Source organism: Coturnix japonica, chromosome 5, assembly GCF_001577835.2.
Source record: "Coturnix japonica isolate 7356 chromosome 5, Coturnix japonica 2.1, whole genome shotgun sequence".
NCBI lineage: Eukaryota > Metazoa > Chordata > Aves > Galliformes > Phasianidae > Coturnix > Coturnix japonica.
Window position 1 is genome coordinate 8,572,321 of NC_029520.1, and position 24,393 is coordinate 8,596,713.

A 24,393-nucleotide genomic window follows, 5' to 3' on the forward strand; every position below is an offset into this window, starting at 1 on the left:
TGGTGTGAAGCAGTTCTCTTGATCTGGCCTCAAAAATGAGAGTTGAAATACAAACAGAAAACAAAGTCTAATCTGAAAGCCTCTGCTGACAGGTAAGACCTGGAGCGTGTGTGGGCATGAGTTTGCCTTGAGGGATGGTGAAGCCAGACACCATCACCATGGTTGTGGCTGGGATCTGTTCTCCTGGCAGTTAGGACCTGTGCCGCTTCAGGGTGTGATATGGCTGGTGTCTGCATTCTCTTTGGTTGCGTAGCAGTGAGATGATGAGTATTAGATGCTTTGAGGTTTTGAGAGAATTTTCTATGCTGAGGAGAGCAAAGGAGCTGCCAGCCTTCTTGCTTCAGTAAGCTGGTCCCCAGGCAGTAGAACAGATGTTGGTGGGCGCTGACGGGGTCTGGGTGACTCACAGGTGTGTGTTTTGCAAGCTCTGCACTTACAAACACACTGATTGACTTGAGACACACAAAGTTGCCGTGTCTTCCCCAGAGGCTGAGCTATTTGCCTACCCTGGAACTGAAGAGGAAAAAAACAACCATTATTAGCAGATGAAAAAGAGCAGTGTGCAGCTGTCCTAAAATAACAGGTTACGCTGCAGCCTGGAGCTGGGCTTTTTTTTATGAAAAGCAGCTCAAAAGAAGTAAGCGGGCAGAAATGCCCCCCTCCATAGAAAACAGAAACCAAAACTAACAAAGGAAATGCTTGCTGTTCAGATGAAGCGATAGAGGTGAGGGAGGGAAAAAACAAGTCATCAGAGACCTCCAGAAGTTTGCTGCTTTGGCCAGAAATGTGCAGTTTTGAGATGGCAGGAGTTTCATAGTCTGCACAGCTGACCAAGAGATGATGCAGATGTTCCTGCCATGTAACCCTAGGCAAAAGCAGGCTGGGTAATGAGTGACAGAAGGTGCTAAGCTGAGGTGTAGCAAGGCATGCTTCAGGTTCTGCTAAGCCTCTCCAGGGCAGCTTCACTTCTGTTCTCTTGGGTAGTTTCAGTGGAAAGAGAAGTACAGCAGGTAGGAAGGGAACTTGGTCCCAGTGTTTGCCTCCATTTCGGACTTGAGTAGTGCAGTGGAGCATGGCACTGCTTGGTGACAAGGCTTTACATGAGCAAGCTCCCTGTCACAGTATGCTGTGGTACAGTAGAAGTTGTGGTACAGTAGTGGCCCTGAATCTGGGACACTTTCCTTGGAGCTCCATTCAGTTAATACTGTGACAGGCTGGTTTACTTAAAAGCCTGACACAAGGCAGGATTCCACCTGCTCTGTAGTCTTCATGGTTCATTAAGGAAGCTGATTAACTGGTATAGGTATAAATGAGAAATTACCTGTCTGCAGCAAGCACTGAGCTAACTGCTTGTTGCTGCGGAGCAGCTTATCTATCTGTCTGGGCTCCTGTGACAGCCAGCTTTTAGTGACAAGAATTAGATTAGTGCTTTTATTGGTGTATTACATAGTCTGTATTCATGGGTTAAGGATGCTGATATAACAGGAGGAGGCCTGTTTGTTCTTGTTTCCCTTGCTGCCAGAAGCTGGTACAAGGCAGGAGAAGACATGAGAAGTGCTCTTTCCCTGTGTGATGAAGAGGCAGGATGCCACATGTAAAGAGCGGGTACAATATGCTGGCAGGGTGCAATGCCAGCACGTGAAGTTTCATGAACAGAAGTGAGGACACACTGCTTGTATTGATGCTGTTGTCAGCCCACATTTTCTCTCAGCTTGGGGACCATGAATTAACAGGCCCCATTGACAGGATGCTTTTAATGTTCTGAGTGAAGGGATTTGTTTGCCCTGAAGGATAACACACTTTTGTATGTGCCTTTCTGACAGCACTGGGTGCAGACATTCCCAGCAATGCAGCCTGGCTCTTTTTGGTCTCTGCCTTCAGACAGGACTTGAGGGGGAATTGCATTACGGTTTTATCGTGCTTTGAAGTGTTTGTGTATGTTAAGTATGAGGGCATGGAGAAAGAGGGTGGTTGTGGGTTTTTTCTTTTGCATGTATGCAGGGAGTTGGTGAGACAAGTGCTGCAGCTGCAAAGGGTTTTGCTCTGAAACTGTCCTGTGAGCCCCAGAGGTTTGTGCCCTGCCATTTATCTTCCCATCTCCGTGCGGCAAGAGTGCCTGACCAAGAGTTTTTACTGTCTGCACTTAACAGTTCAGAGGCTTTTATTTAACCAACAACTGGTGAGAACATCTGTATTTTTGCCCTCATAAAATTTTAGTAAGCTTATCATTTCAGTGCCTTTATTCATGGTTCCTTATACTTGGAAGCACTGGAGAAACCTGATGTGAGAGTGCCTGGCTGCTTGCACTGCACACAGATGCTTGAAGCAGACACCAGGAGTGGGAAGTGCACGGTAACTACAGAGGAACAGGAAGGTTTGGTCAACCCAGTTGAAAAGTAGCTACAGCAGTGAGCTGGTGCTTCCTCTTCTGCATGCACACGACTTCTGACATAGATGCAGAAGGCAGACAAGGTGTCTTGGTGAAGCAGCTGAGGTTTGGGGGACAAACTGATCTGCACAAAGCCTTGGTGATTATCTCTCCTTGAACAGAAGGTATAGACCTCTTCACAACCTGAAGAGAGATTTTGTTGCTGTTCGTTCGTCCTGGATGGTTGGCTGCTGCAGGGAGGATTGTTGATTGCTCTGCTCTACGTTACTGGTGTTGCATCTGCTTCTGGTTCGATGGAGGTGCAGATATCCCGTGTGTGATCCACTAACCTACTTCTCAGACTTTACTGTGTTCGCCTTCTGACAGAGCACCTCTAAACTGGAGCTGATCAACTTTCTTCTATCATGTTCACTTTCTTCAGTGCTATGACACAGTGGTGTCTTTGTGTTCCCTGTGTGTGTGTGCACTGGTTTTCACAGCCTTCTGGCATCATCCACTCCAGAGTGATTTGGTAAGTGTCTATGGCAATGTGTAGTAACTCAAGTGGGGACGATACCCCTGTGTCCATCTTGAACAGCATCTGCCCAGAGACAACTGAAGTAGATCCTCAGAGGAGGAGGATGTGTCACAGGGTGTATGATGGGACTGTTCTATTGCCATTTGCATGTCACTTTTCAGATGGTTTCTATAATTTGATTTAAATAGCAGAACATGCCACAGCTCAGTTTGTGTCACAAAGAAGAATTTCCTCCTTTTGTAACTCTTTATTATGCTGTCCAACTGTGTTTAACTGAGTAGTGAACAAATGTTCTTCATTCCTGACATGCTCCGCATGAAACCAGTGCTTCTTACAGGTTGCTTCGTTTTGTGCCTCAGCACATGGATGGCTCTTGTGACTCCCAGGAATAAATATTTCCTGATGTTTTGACCCTGCCTTGCTTTGGGGTTTGCTTTTAGGCAAGTGCTTTGTGGCTGCTTTGGAGATGGGTGGGACTGACCTTTTAGTCAGGGAGGAAGTAGATTAATTGCAGTCTTGATTGAAAAATATGTGCTGTGCTTTCACAGGATCATAGAATTGCAGAGGTTGGAAGGGACCTCTAGGGATCATTTAGTCCCACCTTCTGCTAAAGCATATTCCCTGCAGCAGGTCACACAAGTCTTGAATATCTCCAGAGAAGGAGACTCCACAGCCTGTGTTGGCAGCCTGTTCCAGTGCTCTGTTCGCTGTCTCACAGTGAAGAAGTTCTTCCTTATGTTAGTGTGGAACTTCTTGTGTTCAGTGCTTCATTGCTCTGGAGGAGTTGTTGAGCACATACTAAAAAGAAGGAATTTGGAAACACGTGTGCATGAACCCATACCCATTACTAAGTGATCAGTTTTGCTGCACGTGTTGCATTCTACTGAAGCTTTAGATCATTTATCTACCTCTCAATTCTGTAGCTGTGTGCCCTTTACATTGTCTTTTCAGCTAAAAATGAAGTGGCACTTGGCACTTCATCAGTCAGTTAAAAGTTTAAAGTGAAAGCTGCAGATGAACTTACTTTGTTTTTCCAAATGCTGTGGTAATAAAATAACCAGCCGTTTCTTCAGTTTGTCAGAGCTGACAACGGCGTGCATAAAAATCAACCCAATACCCAACTCAGGATCCAGTGCATGAGTGCTACTTCCTGAGATTGCTTGATGGAAATAAGAATGCATGCAAGCGAATTGTCAGTACAGCCTTCCTGCAGGCTGTCAGATGGGGAAAGTAAGCCCGGAGAGCTGTCGTGTTCTGCAGTAAATGCTGTGTTTTTCTGGCAGCTTAATTATTTACTGTGAAGGGGGGAGTGGGGGATGGACAGTTCTGTGTTGACTGGGTTTTTTTCTGGTCTTTTCTCAGCAAATATTTGCTTTGCACATCCACGTATTCCTACTTCTTGCATATTTGAGGTATTACTTAGTTTTGACTTGGCAGGCAGAGGAGAGCTGTGCAAGTTATTGTGGATGATGGGAGCTCCTGGCTCCTGGGGAGGTGGTGTGTTTGTCTGGGGACAATTATTGGCATTTTGGTTTGCAGGACAGGTTGCATTTCTGGTGGTTTTATACTTGTCATGCAAAGACTTTTTGAGGTAGTCTTTGTGGTTTGTTCTTGAGAGCTCTCAGCTAAGACTGCATGATGATTGGAGGCATCTCAGTTGGTTGCAGACAAGCGATCTTTGTTTGCCCACAACCTATGCCAAAGGGACTTCTGCTATAGAAAATGCAGGCAATGAGTGGGAGATCCTTGCTTCTGAAAACAGACACAGGATGTATCAGCATGACTGCTTGCTGACAGGAGGTAGGGTGGGAAGCCAGGATCACCTCCTGAGCCGCAGATCTCTGGGTCTGCTACACAAGTTGGCTTGGGAAACCCCGTGTTCCTCTTGAAGCCAAGGTCACTGCAGACTTCTCCATCTCATGCTGCAAATGTGAGGGATTTTTTTATTTCTTTCATACCATTGAAGAACCTTGTGGCAACACAAAGCCAAAGCTTGCTCGTAGCATTGAGGTTTGACATGGGTCTGCCCTTCCTCTGACAGAAGGAACAGAGCATGAGCAAAAAGATCACAGATGTTGTGCTTTAAGGAAGGTGACTGCCAGACCTCCACAATCAGAAGCCTGGTATCCCTGTGACCCTGGAGCAGGCTCCCAGTGGTACTCATAACCAGCTATGAAATCTTTGTTTACTAAGGTGTTCGACCCACAGGGCAAGGAAGACAGAGCAGCACCTGCAGTGCCTGTCAGCAGCAGCTTGCTGCTGGAGGCAGAGATGCTTGGCACAGGGATGGAGAAGCCCTGCTGCAGGTCAAAGTAGCCCTGCTTGCCAGAGTGTTTGTCAAAGCATGTGCTACGGATCTCATTAACTTAAAGCAGCCAGGTAATGTGGCAGAGGGGGCAGGTCTGGGAAGCTTCTGGGCAGCTTTCTTGCGGAGGAGGAGGCAATTGATGAAACATTCGTAAACTTGACTGTGAGGAAACTTCTCTGACAGCAGCTTACTAACCCACCCCAAACACTGTGTGATCAGCTGCACGATTAACATTTTGTGATCACCGCAGTGTTTTGCTTTTGGACTTCAAAGAGTGTAGCTCTTTGGTAAACAAAACTGCCATGAAAATAATCACAGGCACTGACAGGCTGTTGTGGAGCAGACTGTGGATGGTGAGAGTTTCTCCAAATGGTTTTCTTGTTTTCTGTTACAAGCTTCCTTCTCTTTTAGTCCTGCTGAAAACTAAGGCTACGGATTGAGCAGAGCAGCAGAACTAGGGAATTCAGAGTTATCTGATCAGCTTGTCCTTGGTTCACCTCTTTCCCTTCTCTGGTAACAGCCATCTGTCTTAGAAAGATGATGCTTTGTTAGCCAGAAGAAATGTATATTTTTTTGAAGTGGAAAATCCCATAAACCAGCAGTTGCTTCAGTCAGGTACTGGGAGCTGAAATGCTCGGTCCTTACCTCCTCTGCTGGAGCCGTGCCTTGCTTTTTGCATGGAGCCAGTCTTGGACATAAGGAGCATCCCACAGGAAATGCACCTCCATCAGTAAGCAGGTTCGGGCATTAGATACAGCAGCACAGACATACAGGAAGGCTCTTGTAGGTTTGTGTACTGACCCTTATGGCACAGTTTATCTGTGGCCCAGAGTTCAGCTATGTCTCTGCTTGGCTGATGAAAGCTCATTTCATCTGTCTGCATATGGAATCAGCTAGGCATTACGTGCCTTGGTTTTCCTTTTTTCAAAGGTGTTCTATAAGGCAAGACATTACACTGTCTTCTAACAAGCTTGCATCTCCAGCAAGCGAGTGTAAGTTCTATCATTGTTATACCCTTGGCCTCTTCCTTGGGCTGGTGTATGGTGACACTGAGCTAATTTGCAGTGTCTTGAAACATGCTGTGTTGGAATGGGAGCACACCTCACATCCCCTGCATCTGGTTCGGTTCCTACAGGCAGGCACAGAATGTCGTTCCGTGCGTCACTGCTGGAACAAGCTGCCTTATAGGGTAGACTTTGTTTTTCGTGCTGTGCCATTTTCTTTGGCAGGGTGTTTTTGCAGACGTTGTGGTTAAAGATTTCTAATTTTAAAATCTTAAATTTTTTGGAATGCGGCTCCGTAATGGTGTGTAGTTGGATTTGGAGAGAAGAAAAAGTCTGCTAAAATGGCATGCAGGGGAGGTGCAGCAATGAGGTCATGTTTAAGGCGTTAGACTTTCTGCTGCCGGTGAATATGATTTTTGTAATGAACACAGAGCTATGAATGTTTTTCCTTTTAAAGAAAAACAAATAATTGGGCCTTCCATCTTAGACAAATGTCCCTTCTTTGAGAGGGCCTCCTCACTTAAGTTTTTCCCACTTAGTGGCGTTTTTAGTGGGAGCTGCCCTGTTCTTTCCATCCGATCCCTGTGCCCACACGGCTGAATATTTCCATTTCAGAAAGGAGGACATCTCTGGTGCCAGGAGACAGGCTTCCAAATTCTGAAATGCAGAAGTGTTTTTAATGCCTCAGAGTTGTGACTAGCAAGAAAAACCTCACCGAAACTCACTCAACTGTTGCTGCTGTGTAAAGATAGCAGCAAGACTTGCTTTTTCTCTCCTTCACTGCTTGCCACGCTAGGATATTGGAAAGGAATCATTCATGGAATTGCCCATCTAATGCTGCAGCTCTAATGACTTCTGGCTGCTTCTCAGCTGCAGGAGATCTATGGCACCCAGGTAGGAGATCTATGGCACAACACCCAACACAGTGGGCACTGTCTCACCTTGGACACAGGCTGAACCCCATCATTTGAGGCTCCCCAGCACTTTGTGAGTGATGTGTAACAGCATCCCACCTCCAGCCATTAGGCCAAGCAGTTTGAATCAGACAGTGTTTTTCTGTCTGTCCCTAAGCTATCCAAAAGCCTATTGAGGGGAAAGGGGACTGGCTTTTTTCAAGAGCGACTGAATGCAATGCCCTAGTTACCATGGTTTTTAAATGGAGTACTTCAGGAGTTGTACAAAAGCATCTTTAGCACTCACAGTGCAAAGAGAATGAAAGGACACAGCTTATGTCAGCACAGCATCAGAGGCTTAAATGAATGTCATTCATATACTGTTAGGAGATGACCCAATTTGGATCGTATTTATGGAGTGGGAGGGCAGAATGGACCTGTTTCAGCTGACTTTTGAGCTTGAAATGCACTTAGAGGCTTTGTGTTGGGACCGCACAGACACCACTGGGCAAAGAGAGCCTGCTGTGGGGCTTTCCCATGTGCCAGCACACTGCCATATCCTGCCCTTCCCTGCCCAACATGCTATGACATTCACACTATGCTGTACCGCCTGGGGAAAAATTACATGTCGGGAAGAACCAGCCTTGCTGAGGTTTTATTTCATTCTGTTTTCTTGTGCAAGGCTTCTGAAGCCTCTTATCAGCATGCAGTCTGCAGGCCAGCTCCAGCTGAGCGTATCAGCCTGCTGACAGCTCAGTGTGAGGTGGGTGCTCTGCGTGCCACTTCCACAAGGAGCAGCTTGTGCTCAGCATGGCCGAATTTGCCCCTTTGGAGCCATAACCAGCAGATAGCTGGGCTGCATCAGAGACAAGGTTTTTCCACATGTCCCAGCCTGGCATCTTCATTAAGACTTTGTAGGAATTGATTCTTGATGCTCTTAGGCTTGGGGTTTGTTGTTTTGTTCGGTGCTGTTCTGCATTTGTTTTTCTCCCTGTTGTTATTTTTTTAAAATCAGATTTGATAGTGCTGGTCCAAATGAGGAATTGTGAAAGGTGAGTGGTTCGCTTTGCCTTGTACACAGCCACTGGTTGGTTGGTGAGAAATGGAGCCAGAAAGAGTTAACGTGAGCTGGCTCTGCAGGACTGAGACGGGAGTTAGCATTGGGGTGATGTCCTGGTCCTTGTGGCTTTATGTGTAGCCATTGAAGACAGCAGGAAATTCATTGTGTTCCTTGGAACAGGATGGAGCCTTTCACGTGATCTTGGTTTTTTTGAACCTTAATTCTGTAGTCTCTATCCATTGCCGAACTGTAGGAAGACTCCCTGCGCTTGGAGATGTACGAGGGAGCAGCAGTCTCCCTCCCAGACCATCTGGGGAGTCCTGTCTGTCCCCTGGGAGACCAAAAGTGGCAGTTGCAGAACAGCTCTGAGCTCATCACCAGGGTGATGCGTAATGAATGGCAGCGTGCGCCGGGCACGTGCAAGTTCAAAAAATGCATTGGGGACTTGTGCAGCGAGGGGCAGGACTCATTTGGAGGTGTGCCTGCCCAGCAGCTGGGCCCTGGGGCTTTGAATAGTGCTGTAGGCAATGGATGTTGCGACTACACCGAACTGGTTAAGGCTCTCTTTCAACTTGCGTTTAAGGTTGGAGGGGCTTGTGCTGTTGTTTGTAGACTTTGCTTTTCTGGCTTGCCTCCAAGGTACATAGTGGGCTGTGCGCTCGCTGATGTGTAACTCCCCTTGACTTCCCCTCTGCTTTGTGTGCTGTGCTCCAGCCCTCGTCCCAGAGCATTGCTCCCTGCACTTCCTTTGCCGTGCTGCGGTGAGCTCCGTAACCGACCCATGGTAAGACAGCTGCTTCCACTGCTGCCTGGTACCGGCAAAAGGAAAACTGGATGTCGGTGCTTTGTATCAGGAGGACCAATTACTATTGCCTTCATCCTGATGGCTCTTCTTCTAGACTTCTTTTGCATGTGCAGGTTATCATCTAATTTCTTCTTGAGTAACACTGAAAGGATTAAAATCAGCTGCTGTTTGGAGTTGTGACTGGGGATGCGTGAAGAGGCAGAAATTGTCATTCCCTTCTCTTCTAGAGAAGTTAGATAGTGCTCTGGGTGGAAAGGAGCAGAGAGCTGTCTGTAAGGTGATCTGCTGCACATTTAAAACTGGAACCCTGTTTCAGGATTCCTGATGCTCTGTTATCCCACGTGTGACCGTCAGCTCCTGCAGCAGGCTGTGTTGCCCTGCCAAGCTCAAGCCATATGTGGTGAGGTCCCTGGAGCAGCGCTCCTCCTGCATGCTCAGTGTCTGTGGGTCTGGGAACCTGCTCTCAGCACAACACCTGTCTGCTTTTTCCTGATAACATTTCAGCTAAATATTACAGGATGGAAGTCTAAAGAGTACATTTTATGGTTGCTGGCTAAGTAGAGAGAGATGCAGTCCTAAGTTTCAGCTCGCACCAAGGGAAAGACAGATGAGATGGGTCTCAGTGGCCTCTGGCAGCACTATGCACCTGTTGGATGCTGCAAGCCCATTGAGGGGCAGGTACAGTGTGCTCTTCTCCTTGTCTGGTGGCTGTCACCAGAGCCATTAGCCTACTGCCATAGCCAGGCTCACAGAGCTTAGGGGATGCAGGGAAGGGATCCTTACAAAATGGTTTTGCCAAGGTGTCCATTGCACAGTATGTGTCCTTGTGTTGGAGCTGTGGCCAGAGCTGTGTGCCTGCCATGTGGAGTGGGGGCACTGCAGGGAAGGGAGACCATAGAGAGCATCACTGTCTCATTCCTAACCTGCACGGGCTCCTTGCTGTGGGTCCTGGGGCAAAGGCAGTGTGAGCTCTGTTCTAGGCAAAACAAAAAGCAAAGTGCTACGAAGAACCACAACTTCCACTCTAAAAATACCATAAAAGGCTGTGTCCTTACAGGCTGGGCATGGGAGCCATTCCCACCCGCATTACTGCAGCATGAGTCACTTGGCTATCGCAAGGCACTCCATGTGGATGCCAAGCCCAAGATGCTGGAGGAGCAGAGGGAGGAAGGGGAACTGCTCCGTGGCACTGTGGAAGTGATAAAGTTATACAGAAGACGATGACGAGCACGACGTGTGAACTTGCCTGAACCTCTGGGCGGTTTTGGTTTCGTTGGTGTTTATAGAGAGAGCTTCCAGGATGTGCTGCTTGCTGATGATTTGTCCTGGAAGTATTTGCAGCGAGGAGCAATCTAAATATGCGGACAACTCCGGTTTGATTTTAGGAAGCACAGAACCTGCCACGTGAACATGAAGCCAGAAGGACCCTCTGATGTGAAAGTATGTGTTATCCAGCCTTCAAGCTCAGCTTTTTCTCTTCCTATCCTCATCATACCTCTCCTCATCTTCATCCTTCTCTTCCCTACCCTGGTGCAGAAATAGGCTGAGCTGTTTTTTGATTTAAAAAGAAAATAAGTGAATGCAGAGGGAGCTCCCTCATAATAAGTGCTGCTCGTGCAGGTGCCTCATATCCCATGCACAGGTACTGGGGAGTCAATCCTGGTTTGTTTTGGTTACTTTCCCAAGTCACCGCCTACCTGCCTGGCCCCAGAACGGGTGGTTATTGTTTTCCCTTTTCCTTCCTTCCCTTGATGAAGCCCTGGCTCTCAGAGCTTACCGGATTAAGCCCGTCAGTGGGAAATTCTATTAAAAGCTTCCTTTATTTAGACACCAGCCCGGTGATGTCACCACGTGGGCAAGTTCTCTGAGTTGGTCTGGGCTCCATGTGCAGAGGGGAGGCCGTGGGGCTGCGTCACGGTTGGGACATCCTTTGAGGTCTCCTCCCTGAGGACAGCACAAGGTGATCACCTAACAGGGACTTGGGTTGCTCTCACCTCACCCCACTCTCAGGTACATCTCCCGAAGGAAGTTTGTAAAGGCTGATGCCATAGCTGTGCCTGTTTTCCTGCTCATCACTTTCCAGGTTAGTCCTTTCAAGTGTTTTTTGCTGCAGGTAACAGCTGCCTGTGCTCTGCTCTTCTTTGGGAGGGTTTCTGGATGCATCCTCCAAAGGGCATTGAAAGCATAGGGTAGCAAGGTGGTGGCCTGGAATGGAACGAGTGGGCTGGGTACCACTGTAAGGAACCAGATTAATTTCAGTTCTATCTCTTGACATCTCTGAGGGTTTCTAAATGGGAACACAGTGTATATACATGAAGAGTTAGAAGGCAAAAAAATTTACCAGTTCTCTACATTTTTCCTCAATCTCTTCTATCTTGTCCTTTTATCAAGCAAGTGGCTTGTTCCTAACCTGTTCCATTCTCATTCTAGAACTTGAATTTGCCAACAACAAAGTTGAATGAGATAACCATTCTTTAAAGCAAATCAGTAAACCAGAGGTTCTGATTTACTCTGTTTTTACAAGCACTGAGCATCATCTTTCCCTGTGCTGGTCTGTTCTGCTGTGGCAGGTGATGCTTTTTGGTGTGCGCTGCTTTTAGCAGCTCTGCTGTTGGGGCTCAGGTGGTGGTTTGGTTTTTTTTGGAGGGCCTGTGTGGTGCAAGTGAAGTATGCTCAGAACCCTGCTTGTTTTCTGCATGTAGTATGATGAAGCTGTCAGTCAGAACAGCTCAGCTCTGAGCGGATAATGCTGACACTTTCATGTTAAAAATATTCTTTAAGCTGTCAGAAAAAAATGTGTTTTATTATTAATGCATAGCACTGCAGGGGTCCTGTGAAACGGACAGAGTTGATGAACTGTTACAAATTAGCAGAAGGCCGTATGCAGTATTTATTAAACAAATGCCTGTAGCTGCATAAATCATCTCCATCTGCAGTTTGCACCTAATGGGCACTACATGACCCGCGTCTTTATGTGGTGGTGCTCACAAAGAGAAGCGTGGGGTGGCTCTTGGTGCCCACTGAACATTGAAGGCCTCCTCCAGATGTTTGGGCAGCAGCTGAGCTTCCCCTTCAGCCTGCCCATACAGAGGATTCCCTATCAAACCCCAGCTCAGGTTTGGGTGAGGCATGGTTTCTAACCCACACATGCTGATGCTCACGCTGTTTCTGATCTGCTTGTTGACGTTGCCTCCTTCCCACGTTCTCCACCTCGATATCCTGAGCTATAAAAATAAATGCAGATAGCACAGGCACTTTGCAGCCTGGTACTGGTAGCTAGATGCTATTTCCTTGCAATTCAGATGGCACAGATTGAGACTGAACTAACAGCAAAGGTCATTAGGATTGAAGGTACCATGTTGTGATCACTAGAAACAAAATCTAGCATTCACAATAGAACCTTAATTAAAAAACAAACAAATATGTTTTGAACATTGGGAAGTGACATCTGATAACATTTTCTCTAAAGAATGGGTGTGGGGATTGGGTATTTTTAGCTGCAGCTAAAAATATGGCTTTTTATGACCATCTCTCAGTAAACTTCTATAACAATTGCTTGAAAGCATTTGTAGTTGGAGAAGCTTTTTCAGCCAAAATGTGTTGCTGAGGGGAGGGGAAGAGGGAGTGGCAGCCTGTTTTCTGCTGGATTTGCTTCTGATGGTGGATTTCAGTGTCAAAGTGAATATGAATTTAGAACTGGGTGTATCTTGCGAGGGCCTTTTCCAAGGCACAAGGGTGTCTGCAGCAGTTGTAAGATTGCTTTCACCTGCTTCTGAAAGGCAATTGGGAATGCGATTTGTGAGATCTCAGCCTCTCAGAAAACTGAGTTTGGATAAGAAGTGTAAAAGGAACTGCACACAGGAACAGACAGAAATGCTGCTGTTTAAGAATCCTGTAGAAGCTCAGCATAAGGAAGGGCAACCTAAGTTTGAGGTCTGTGTGGAGTGGTTTGATCTGTTGCTCACTATATGGAGAGATTTGGGACTTTCCCACAAGTGTTGTCATCTCTGAGATGCTATAGATAGGCAGATGAACTCCCGCGTTAAACACAAAGGTCATCTTCATCCATCCACAAGCTGCTGGGCTGCTCCTCTCCTGGTGTCTGAGTCCTGGACCTTGAAGTGGCTGTGGAAAATCTCGAGAAGCAGTGGCATGAGGAGGAGGAGCTGCACAAGCACTCTCAGTTTGGGTTGCTGATGCTATCTGGCTGTTGATAATTGCTAGCGGAAACAGTTGGGCTGTCGTAAGGAAACCGCTGGTGTTCTGAGCCATTCGGTGCATCTCTGTACTCGTTCTGATGATTTTGAGTGAGGAGGGCAGTCAAGCCACAGGTAGATAATCAGCACTCGTCTGTGCTTGCTGTGAATACAAAGTATGGCTGGTAAGAGATGTCCAAGCCATGTGGTGCCTTGTGATGTTTCTCTTCCCTGGTCCCACATGTGGAGCTGAGCTGACTTAGCTCAGTGTCCTCTAGAATCTAAAAAACCCAAAGCATCTGAGGTCATTTAGCACACCTTTAGGCAGTTCCTTGTAATGTGTGCTTGAAGTTGCAACTTGCATCTAAAAACTCTTGCCTTTGTAAGGCAGGAGCCTTCATTTTGATATTCCTAAATGGTAGCATAGTGCACTTTTGTGGCTGCTGTAAAAGACCAGTGTCTGCACCAGTGTGGGTTTGGGGGTGATAAGGGGTCTGCAGGAAGGATGTGCAGTGTGCAGTGAGAGCAGAGAGTGCCTGAGTGGGCAGAATGTTGTCTGGAAATGGGGTGCAGTTCAGCTCCCAAATCACCCACGACTGCTCCTAGTGGGGAGTGAGAGCTGTGAGGCTGCTGTTCTGCCAAAGTCCCTTCCAAAAGGAGGAGGGGAGAAACAGTCTGGAAAAGCAAATGTTTTGTGATAATGTTGAGCAACAGTAGGTGCTTTTGTTTTCCATCAATGTAAGGAAGTGGGAGAAACGCGTCATTGCTTTAGTGCATTGCAGGCATCAGGGCTGCAAGCGATTGAGCTGTAAAAGAGATTGAGATTCTCTTGCTGTAGGGGACCACAAAGCGGGATTGAGCAGTGAGATGTGAGCAGTGAGAAGGAAGAGAAATGCAGAGAACCTGAGCTGAAGAAGTGTGGTTGCTGGAGACACAGACACTTCCTGAAGCTTCTTTGCAGGCCAGTGATAGGAAAGCTGTCCTGTGTCATATGGACGTTGCACAAGTGCTGTGGCTTTTGTTGCGCTGCTAAATGATGATATGTTTCTACCAAGTATTTGTGTTGCTGTGCTGGCACAGGTGTGTGCATATATAATATTTCACTTGGGTGATGGAATTATTTCTTCTGGCACCCCTAGGTGGGGTTTGGGATGCTTCAGCTCCTGAACTGAGTTGGGGAGCTCTGTGACCAGGGTGGGCCAGATGGGGAATCTGGGTCCTGTAGTGTGAGGGGTGAGTGAGGTCATAGCTCTCAGGTGCTAAATGCATGCAGTGATACAGAGTAGTCTGGCAACTGATGAACTTTGCTAGTGATGTTGTAGAACTGAGATTTTGTGAAGTTTGTACATGAAATGATGGTAAGAAATCTGGCTTATCCACAGCATCTTTGGATAGTTGAGGAGTTTTTAGCTTTGTCTGCTTCTGACAAGTAATTGTGTTGTCAAGATGCTGGAACCAGGCAGGTGAGCTCCTCTTGTCCTGTTCTCGGCTGGGACAGAGTTTCAGTGACTGTGTCTTAAGAGCTGTGCTCATCTCAGCAGAGGCCCCTCTGCTAAATTAAGTGGTGATGTGGAGCAAACAGGCTCCGATTGCTCTCTAAAAAAGCTCTTCCTACTCGTGACTTGATGTTCAGTAAAAAATAAAGTGCGAAAAAAAAACCCAACTCCCATGCAATCTTTATTCTATTTAAAGTCTTATTTCAGCATCTGCAGTCTAACTCAAGCGTGGATCTTACTTTTTTTGTTGGCCCCACTCTTTTCTTTAGGAAAACTAAAAGCAGTTTCTTTGTGCCTTTCCTCGTCAGAATACCTTCCACTGTTCTCAGGTGCTTATTTCTTGACAAGTTCCCTTTTCAGAGCCTTTTTGCACAATGCAGCCCATCTGTTTCCAGAGCTGCAGTCCACAGGGTGAAAGGCAATGGAGGTGGAATCATTGCTGTGTCTTCAAGAGACATCTGTCCCTGTCTGCACTGTCTCCCTAGAACTCATATTTCCATCATACCAAATGCTTGTCTTTGCATCATTGCCACCGTCTCTGATCTACTTCAGCTTCTCCCTCTGCTTTTTAACTCACCTAAGAGGGAAGACTGCAGCGTATGATGCACAGATTCATATGTGAACGATCCAAATCATGTCTTACAAGTTCTCATATCACTTATATATACCTTCACAAGTTTTTTTGTCCACCCCTACAACTGTCCCATCCATCTTTACACATCAACAGAGCATTCTACAAACACTCCTCAGCTGTTCATGGAGGCGCTTATCCAGTCAGAGCTGATTTGGGGCAGCCAGGAAGGGCTGATGCTGAGCTTGTGGGGTGGTGACCCACCTGGAAGAAAACTGGGAAACATGGCAATGGAACCGGGTGAACAAGCTTCCCAGAGCGCTGCCTGTGGGTACTGCCCATGGGCTGTTCTCAGCCCCCCTCTTTCTGGGCTTATGGCCAGGCCATGAGCTCATGGGGAGGGCTCTTTCCCCAGAAACTGAGACAAATTACTGCCTCGTCTCAATGCTGGCATCGTCACAGGAGGTTTCAAAACTAGAACATGCTGGGCTGGCAAACCTGAACTACTAGTTCCTGATGGTTTGGGATGGCCTGTTATGTCAGTGGTTTATATTGTTCCATGGTAGTGTATGCCACAGACTGATAGAGGAGTACAGAATATGGAATAGTGAAGGTGGCTGTCGAGGTGTTAAGAACCTAAGGTTTTTTTGTGTGTTTCTGCTGCATTGAACTACTATTGCAGTAACATCACTGATTTCCAGCTGTTGGCACACTTTTCCAGCCGCATGGCTGTCTTTTTTGGCATATAGGCTCCATGGATCCATTTTAAGTGTCAGACACGCACTTTATGTCAACCATGGTGAAGTGGTAACAGCCAAATGCCTTGTGAATTATAAGTATTTTGGAGCCCTGACCAAACTACACAGATGTTGATTTCAACAGCTTAAACACACACACACACACACAAAAACCTGGTTTTGTTTTTACATTGACTGCTTAGTCGGTGCTGTTTCATAAGTTGGAGGCTGTGGTGAGTACTTTGTGTGCCTGAAGTCTTCCCCTCCACTTGGATTTTATAAACATGTTTTCCATAAAGGGAAGAAGGGAGGCTTCTTGTGTGAGTGATTTCCTCAAAGGGAAAACAACCATTACATTTTCTTGTTTATATATAACGGTGCTTTTGCACAAAATAGCCAAAATTCCTGTGAGCGTTCAGTTTGGGTCATTTTAGGAGTTATCAACAAACAAAAAAGAAGGGAAAGGTTGCGTTGTATTAAAGCAATCTTGTTTTAATTACTCCTTGAAAGCGTTGCGTGTCCTAATGTTGTACTGCAGAGCTGCGAGGGATCATGGAGCTCAGGAAGACATCTCTTTCGATCAAACACTTCTTGTTTCTCTGAACTTTGCAATTTCTTGATGTGATCACGTGGGGTTTCAGTTGAAGGGAAGAAGTTAACAGCAGTTGTGCTTCAGGGTCTGGAGATGCTGTCTGAAGGTAGAGGGAGCCCAGGGAGCTGCCAGCAATTAATGTGGTCAGGGAGTGTCCCTGCTGGGGCTGCCAAGGGCGAATGGGTTTGGCTGCTGTGTCACCCAACAAACCCATTGCAGTGGCTGAAGGAGTGAGAGTGGTGCAGGGAGGAACCTCTTTCAAATACATGTTTTCCTGGGAGCATGGGCATTGGTTTAGTCTGGGTTGCTTGTCCTAAACGTGGGATGTGACCAGAGGCGAGACCCACGCAGTACGTGTCATTTCATTTTAACTCAATTTAGATGCCTGCAGCTTAGGGTTATAATAGCCTCACAGGCTATTTTCAGTAAGTTTTCTGTGGACAAGCTGTATCTCATCGCTAGTAGATTTTTAGCTTCCTACCTCTTATTTTCATTGGCTGTCCCAGTGCCTTTATATCATAGGACGTGTGTTGTTTCCTTATTTGCACTTTACAAGGATGCGGTCCCACTGTGCCAAGGAGAGCACAGGCTGCTGGCAGCTCAGCATCCTGCCTGTTGCATGCTGAAGTGGAGAGCAATCATTGCTGTATCTTCCTGTGCTTTAACTGAAGAAATGTAAACTGCTCTTCATTCTGAAGCCGCCAGAAGTCTGCTCCTAAGCTCTGTGTTTATGCAGTTTCTTTCCAAGCTTATGCCTTGCCCAAAGAGGGGGATTTTTCTTCTGGATTTTTGGCCCTTATTTATAGACACTGGAATGGAAGATGGAGGAGAAAATAAGTTTTCAATTCCCACAACAGCACGTGGACTTTTGCATTCTCTTAACTTCCCTCTCTTTCTTTTTTTAATAAGGTCAAGTAGAAATCATTTAAATAGCAAAGCTTCTAAAAAAAGAGAGAAAAATGCATTGCATCTTCCTTTTTAATTTATTTATTTATTTTTAATTCCTTGTAAGATCTAAGAATAGCAGCTGCTGAGGCACAGTACGCAGAACCAACAGCCCTGTGAGGGGTTCAGCACGCGTCTGGAGCTGCGGTTTGGCATTGCAGCAGTTGAACTTTGCATAAGGGCTGGGGCTGGCCTGGTGTAGTGTGGGAGCAGAGGAATTGGGCCTCACTCCTCTCCCTGCTGCTCCTCCTGTGTATGTGTCAGTGTATCACAGCGCAGGTTGATAGCCTTCATGCCATCTTTTTTTTTTTTGTAACTGCTTAAAATGGGAGAGAAATACCAGTTTTTGAGGCTGTCATAATGACAGTTACACCGTGGGGCTCTGTTCTCTCAATTGCAACCACCCCCTTGGTCAGCTTGGGAGTCGTATCTCCCAGCATGTTGCTAGCAGCACAAGATCCCACCTTGTTCCCAGTGAGCTTCCTTCCTTGCACGTCATGATCATGGGTAGAGCAGCCTGCAGAACATCGATTTCACCTTGACCCCTATTGCCCACTAATGCTCAGTGTGCTGCCAAAGGACAGCACTGAATGGGATGGAAAGCTCACCATCTCCTTTCTTCCTTTGCAGTGAGCCGTCAGCAGGAACCAGCCCTTGTCCAGACAGCAGTGCAACAGGGCTGCCCAGAGCTGAGCCGTGGTGAGTGCACGACCAGGAATCATCGCAGCCTGAGACGGAGGGTTTACTGCTGGTTAGATGCCCAAAAGGAAGAGCACAACTCTGGCTGAACTGATGCATCTCGGCACCTGATACAGGCGCAGGTAAGGGCGTGGTGCCTTGCATCTCCACATTCCCTTTGCTTAATGTGCCAATCGAATCACCCCAAGTCAATTATTTGATGCCTGTGGCAGTAAATTGTTCAGACCTGTGCTGGGCTGTGAATTATACGGTTATCCTGTATGTTCTATGGTCATTCTGAATGTTCTGTTTCTGGGCTGCTTGGGAGATCACTCTACTTGTATCACGTGGCCTGCACTGGAGACCTACTCAGCTGTCACCAGTGCCCCTGCTAAAGGAGGGGAATGTGTTCTTGTGGAGGTGTCTGTAATGTTATGATGCATGCAGATATGATGCAGATAGAGTGAGACTGGAACCCATCTGAGCTGTCTGTGACACACCTGTGAGTCATGGAAAGTGATGTATGGGCAGTCGTTTGCAGAGACCCTCAGTTGAGTCAGTCACCTCCTTAAGGTTCAGCTGACTTCATGACTATTTAGGAAAAGCAAAATAATAACGTGCCTGTACGCTCTTGGATTTGTCGTAGTCAAGGAAGTAAACATGCAAACAGGATCTCCTGTATCTGTGTTCTTCCTGCCCGGTAGTAATTTTGTTCCTGAAGCCATTATTGACTTTGTGAGCACAATTCTGATTCCCTTTTCTGCAGCATGGCTGCAACCGAGTGTCTGCTTTGCCTGATGAGAGATTAACAGCAAGCAGGGAGGGCACAGGTCTGTCTGTGTGCTTCAGTGAAGCATTCTGAGGGGTTCTGCAGCCCACTGCATACTGAGGTTGTGCTGCTGGGGCTGTGCATTGCAGGGTACTGCTCTGAGCACTGTCCTGGGTCAAGCAGCCAGAGGTCGGCTCTTTGCACCGTGTTCCTGCAGGAAGAGAGCGGGCTTGTAGCGTGGGCAGCCTGAGGTTTGACGTGAGTTGATTTGTTAAAATGTGCTTTTAAAATAGAATGCAGAACAGGAACAGAGATCTTCTAAGTTTCCATGGTGGTGGGCGCACTTGTCAGCTATGTACCTTTTTGACTGTGTCCCACGGTAGTTTCAGTTTGATACAGGCCAGCATGTTGTGCTGTGCACTAAGATGTGAGGTGCTTTGTTTTTTTGTTTGGCACATTCATGACTCCAAAACATCTTAAACTCATTTCTTTGGGTAACAGTTACTAGTGATTGCTCTTCACCCAAGCAGTGATTAGAAACCCCATTGCCATGGGTACAATGTAAGAGATGAGGCAGGCAAGCAGGTTTCTGAGCTGTGCCTTGGGGGGCAGTGTGCGGAGGAGAGCTGCAGGTGGCCCAGACAACTCTGCCTGGGGAAGGAACAGCATTGACTCAAGGGAAAATTGGTTGCAGGGAGGCTGTGAGTGTTCAGTAGTGCCTAGACAGGGAGGCTTAGCAGCAGGGTTCAGCTCGCTCAGGAAATCACTGCTTAAAGCAGTGGGCTGAGAAGAAAATGCTGTTTTTTCTCAAGCTCAGCCTGTGTGCAGGAGGGTGCATCAGCACAACATCACTGCAGATTCTCCCTCCAGAGGCTGGGAATTGCCTTCTGCCACAGACTCCGCAGAAAACTGCTTTGCAAGGTGTCAGATCTTGCATTGAGGCTGAAGTGAATTTCTTGTGGGGCATCTCAAGTCATAGAATGTCATAGAATATCCCGAGTTTAAGGGGATCCCTGAGGAATTATCAAGTCCAAAACATGCTGATGTGCAACTCCTTGCGGTCCTCTATGAAGCTCTTCCTCAGACATCTTGGGGAGGATTATAACAGTAATTCTGACTTTGAAATAGCAATGTTTGCGAAGTCATGGAGTGGGGATGCAGACACCTGGCTGCAGACAATACCTGAAATGCATGGCAAGCTGGCAAAGGGAAGGTTGTTATCATCTAGGCTCTCCTAGGTGAGATATTTTGTGAAGAACTTGGGTTTGCTGGTGGCTAGGCAGTGTTCAGTGTGGGTAGGCAGTACAGTACAGAGAAGCAAGGTCAGTACAGGCGTGTTCCAGGTAAGAGGTACAGAACCGCCTGCTTTGCAACCAGTTTGAGGCTTCTGGCTGCAGGGAGCCTTTTGCAGAGGCTGAAGCCAAAACACGTGTGGTCTTGCTGCTTTCTTCTGCTATGTAAGCCTTCTTTTCTTACCAAATAGTTCTTCCTCTGGTTATTCTATTACGGTGTGTGGTAGAGGTGGTCAGAATAATTTCCACTTCATAAGCGTCTTAAAAAGTTGTGCATTAAATTTTACATACAGTCTGTTCTTCCCTCCAGCCTGCAGAAACTTCATATTTTCAGCAGCACTTTAAGTATCTCGTTTGAATTCTCATAACAACCCAAAAGTGACGTAAGAAGGAGGTGGGGCAGGACAGCAAATTTCCTTTGATTCAAATTTCTAAGAAGGGGAGCATGGGAAGCAGTGATCTTCTCTTCTTGCTTCCCCATTTACCTCTAGTGGCTCTAATGGCTGATCTGTATAGGTCCTGAAGTTAATGAGAACCATGCAAGTGAATGAAAAAGGACATTGCTGTTATCAAATGGATCTGTGAAGTGAAAATGGGGGAGGTAGTGCTTTTCTTCCTGCACTGCAGCCTTCAGAGGGTCAGGATTTGCTGTGTGTTGTGTTCATCTGCACCCAGCACTGGGCAGGACCAGCACGACCCACTCCTGCTCAGCACACATGGACAGTCAGTGTGCTGGCCACACGGTTCATTTAGTAATTTCTACCAGGATTCTGTCCAGTTAAGGGTCCCATGTGTTCCTTTCAAGCCGGACAATAAATCTCTGGACTGTATTATTAAAGTCATTTAGCTTTCAGATGCTCTGGGTAAGTCACTGGATGATTCATCTGTGGCAGTGGGGAGAATAGTTTAAGGCTGTGATGGTCCTTAATAGCTTTTTCCTAACCCTGCTGAGTCTTCTTACAGCGGGCAGAATAGGCAGAAATCTCCTTCAGGCAGACAAAAAGCAATCTAACAAGCTGTTCTAAGAGGCTTTGTACTCCTAAGTGTGTACAGACTTTGTTATTCCAAAGGTTAAGCCACCAGGGAACTGCTGCTAGTCCCAGCTCCCTCCCTGCTCCTCAGAGTGCACTCTCCACCTGAGACCTGTTGGCTGGCAAAGCCACAGCCATGTGAATGATAACACTGCACGACTTCCAGTGCTTATCCTGTCTGCAGCTGGTGGGCTTCAGAATTCATCAGTGCTGCTGGTTTGCTCTTCTCAGTTTTGAAAGCTTTCTGTCTTCTGTACAGCATGTGACTGTGCAAAGGCAGAGCATCTCCCACTCCAGCTGCTGTGTAGACAGAGATCCCGCTTGCTCCAATTCAGTTGTTTCCCAGTATAGAGTGAGGAGCTGGCAGCTGAGCTATGTGCATATGAGCTCCATATTGTATGGAGACTTCCCAATCTCAGCTTCAATTTATCTTTCAGATAAGGCTAGGAGCTAAAGTTGTCAGCAAAGCTTTTCCTTATTAGCTCTTTCCTAAAATATTTCCTATGCTGTGTACAGGTTTACTTATCTCTTTTTCTAATTTTTTTTCCCTCTGCCTTACAGCTTCTGACATGAAGAAAGATATAGACACTTTAATAACCCAGGAAAAAGCGGAGATCATTGCCAAGTATGAGAAGGTACCAGCCTTGTGTTTCTCCCTGATGCACTAGCTAAGGCAGGGGATATTTGATCAATGGGTCAAGCAAGGATGCTTTGAAGGACTGCCGCAGCAGCTGAGCTCTTTCTGCCTGCTTCTGCCTGCCCATCCTCTCTCACAGTCTAGGATCCCATATATGCTCTATATAGTCATGGGGGCCTTGGATTTCCAATGCATCCGTGTCCTTACTGAAGCCAGGATGGCTCACACCCAACAGTACTGCCTGCTGTGATGTACAGCCCTTCCCAGCCCATAGCAGTGGTACCTCAGATAAGCTGGATGGTTTCAACCTGTAAACTTTTCCATTGATTATGTTGCATTTTTTCTCTTTAGAGTAGGTTTTGGTCTGTTGTGCTGTTGCTCTGTGCTTTTTAGCATGCAGGCACTGGGGTATTTCCGTTCCTGATGTGGCTCATTGATTTTCCTTCTGCTTTCAGGGTAGGCAGGAGGGAGCCACAATTGACCCATGGGAAGATGCTGATTTCACACTGTACAAAGTTACTGACCGCTTTGGGTTTCTGCAGTAAGTCCTGCTCTTCTTTTCCACCTTCACCACATACACCCTGCTGTCCCCATGGCTAACTTGTCACCCCTTACTTTTCTAGTGAGCAGGAGCTGCCAACCCGCACCGCCTTGGAGGAGAAGGTGAGAGCTGTTACTTTGCCAACATGGGTACTGGGTTCTTGTAACTTCATCTGGGGTGGAGTGATCCATGTTTTTAGTGATTTGAGGCTGGCTGAACCCGGAAGGATTTCTTTTTTGTCAAGGAATGATCCCTTTGGAAATGCTTTCTGCATGTTAAGCCTGTATCTCTCCTTGTTTATTCAATGCTTTTTTAATGACTGAGTATTGAAATTGCCAGCTCTTGCAAACACCTCTGGGTTATTCTTGTCTCCTGTGAGAGGTGTTTGTATGCAGCTGAGTGTAAAGTTTGGCTGTCAGAAATTTAAACTGAAAGAGAAGGAAGTCTTATTCTTTCAGAAATTGTATCCTATAGCTTTTTTTCTTAAATTTGTCCTGTCTTTTTCCCCCTCCCACCAGCAAAAGCAGCAGGAAATTGAGCGCGTGGACAAGTGGCTGAAGATGCTGAAGAAATGGGGCAAATACAGAAACAGTGACAAGGTAAGGTGGAAAGAAAGAGCATGTGCAAGGAGGGATACTCTGATGACTCCTTTGAGTAAGTCAGACTTTCAGAGAAGTTTAAGAGAGAAAACAGATGGAAAATATTGAATAATTCTACCCGTTAGTTAGTCTTCAGTATTTTGATGCTTTCCTTAAATTCATTGGCTTACTTGTAGAGGGGAAAATTCTGTTCTGACTCAAATATGATGAGAAATCCTAATTGCTGTCTACATGTTTGCACTGCCACCTGTGCAAGCAGGAGCACAGCAGGCATGTGTGTGCCCAGCTGAGTCCCTGCTGCACACTGCAGGTGACAGTGCAGCACCTGGGCATGGCATGGACAATGCAGTGGGTACAGCTGATGTTCCTCCTGGTTTTCTCATTGCAAGACTCCCAGGGGAGAGATATATCAGTCTAGGATGTGACCTAGATTTAGGGTTTTGCTCCTCGCTTTGCCTGTGTGAAGCCCTTTGGCTGTTTGCTGAGCCTAGTGGATGGTGTTCACCCATCTGTGGAAGACACGTGTGGAGGCGTTAACCTTGTGCATTGGATTTGACATTGCAAGTAAACTGCACCAAACGCCGGTGCAAAACCAAATTAATTTTAATGGATAATATTTGTAATGAATTCCTAGGACAAACCTCTTAAAGCAAGAAAGCCTCAAACCTGATGGCAGGCTTCAGACCCTTGCTGAGCACAGAGGCGCTGTGCCTGACCTGCCTGCATTCAGAAGCCCCTTGTGTTGGCTCCCTCAGAGCTTTCTCCAGAGGATGCCAGCACAGCTGCTGGAGGCTGCAATGAGCAGCTTGCAAACAGAGCATCCCCTTTCCTGATCACTGGCAGCTTGGAGCAATTTGAAGCTCACCCAACCAGAGAACACCAGTAGGCTTCTCTTCTGTTAAATAAAATCCTATTTTTGTTATAACAAGAATGGGACTGAAGATAAGCTTGGGATGTTTTAGTCCCTCTTCTTATTTCAGCGCTGTTATAATTATTTTCTTCATCGGTGCTATTCTGTGGGTGGCAAAAATGGAGGTTCTCCTGTGGCCTTGACTTCTCTAATTAGAACTTAGCGTTAATTGTTCTGTGGCCTTGTGGATACAATACCAAATTCCAGCAGTGTTCAGGCAATCCCAGTGGGCCCTGTTGTGTTTGGAGTGTGCTGAGCATACCTTGGCTCTCCTGTGTCAGCTGAGGTGGGCCAGCAAGATCAGGTGCTGGAGGAGTACAGGACAAACCAACTGCCTTGCTCCTTTGTCCAAGCTGTGGGATTCCCATGTCCAGCCCCAGGGCTGATCCCAGGAAGCACCAAGGAGTAGGATTTGTATGACCT

At 46.7% G+C, this 24,393-nt stretch overlaps 1 protein-coding gene across 4 annotated transcripts in view; it reads left to right on the forward strand.

The window, feature by feature from the left end:
* Window positions 1-24,393, forward strand: part of LOC107314488 (USP6 N-terminal-like protein) — a 56,258-nt gene that overhangs the window by 17,621 nt on the left and 14,244 nt on the right. Inside the window, exons 1-6 of one of the 4 annotated variants that reach the window (XM_032445024.1) lie at window positions 2,479-2,900; window positions 18,144-18,334; window positions 21,845-21,918; window positions 22,376-22,461; window positions 22,544-22,583; window positions 22,980-23,060. In XM_032445024.1, coding sequence (XP_032300915.1) covers window positions 21,853-21,918; window positions 22,376-22,461; window positions 22,544-22,583; window positions 22,980-23,060 — 273 coding nt within the window. In that variant the 5' untranslated portion in view covers window positions 2,479-2,900; window positions 18,144-18,334; window positions 21,845-21,852. Of the gene's footprint in view, window positions 1-2,478; window positions 2,901-10,064; window positions 10,417-10,852; window positions 11,060-18,143; window positions 18,335-21,844; window positions 21,919-22,375; window positions 22,462-22,543; window positions 22,584-22,979; window positions 23,061-24,393 lie in introns of those variants that run through there. The other 3 variants (XM_015863721.2, XM_015863723.2, XM_015863720.1) reach the window with 3 other exon arrangements.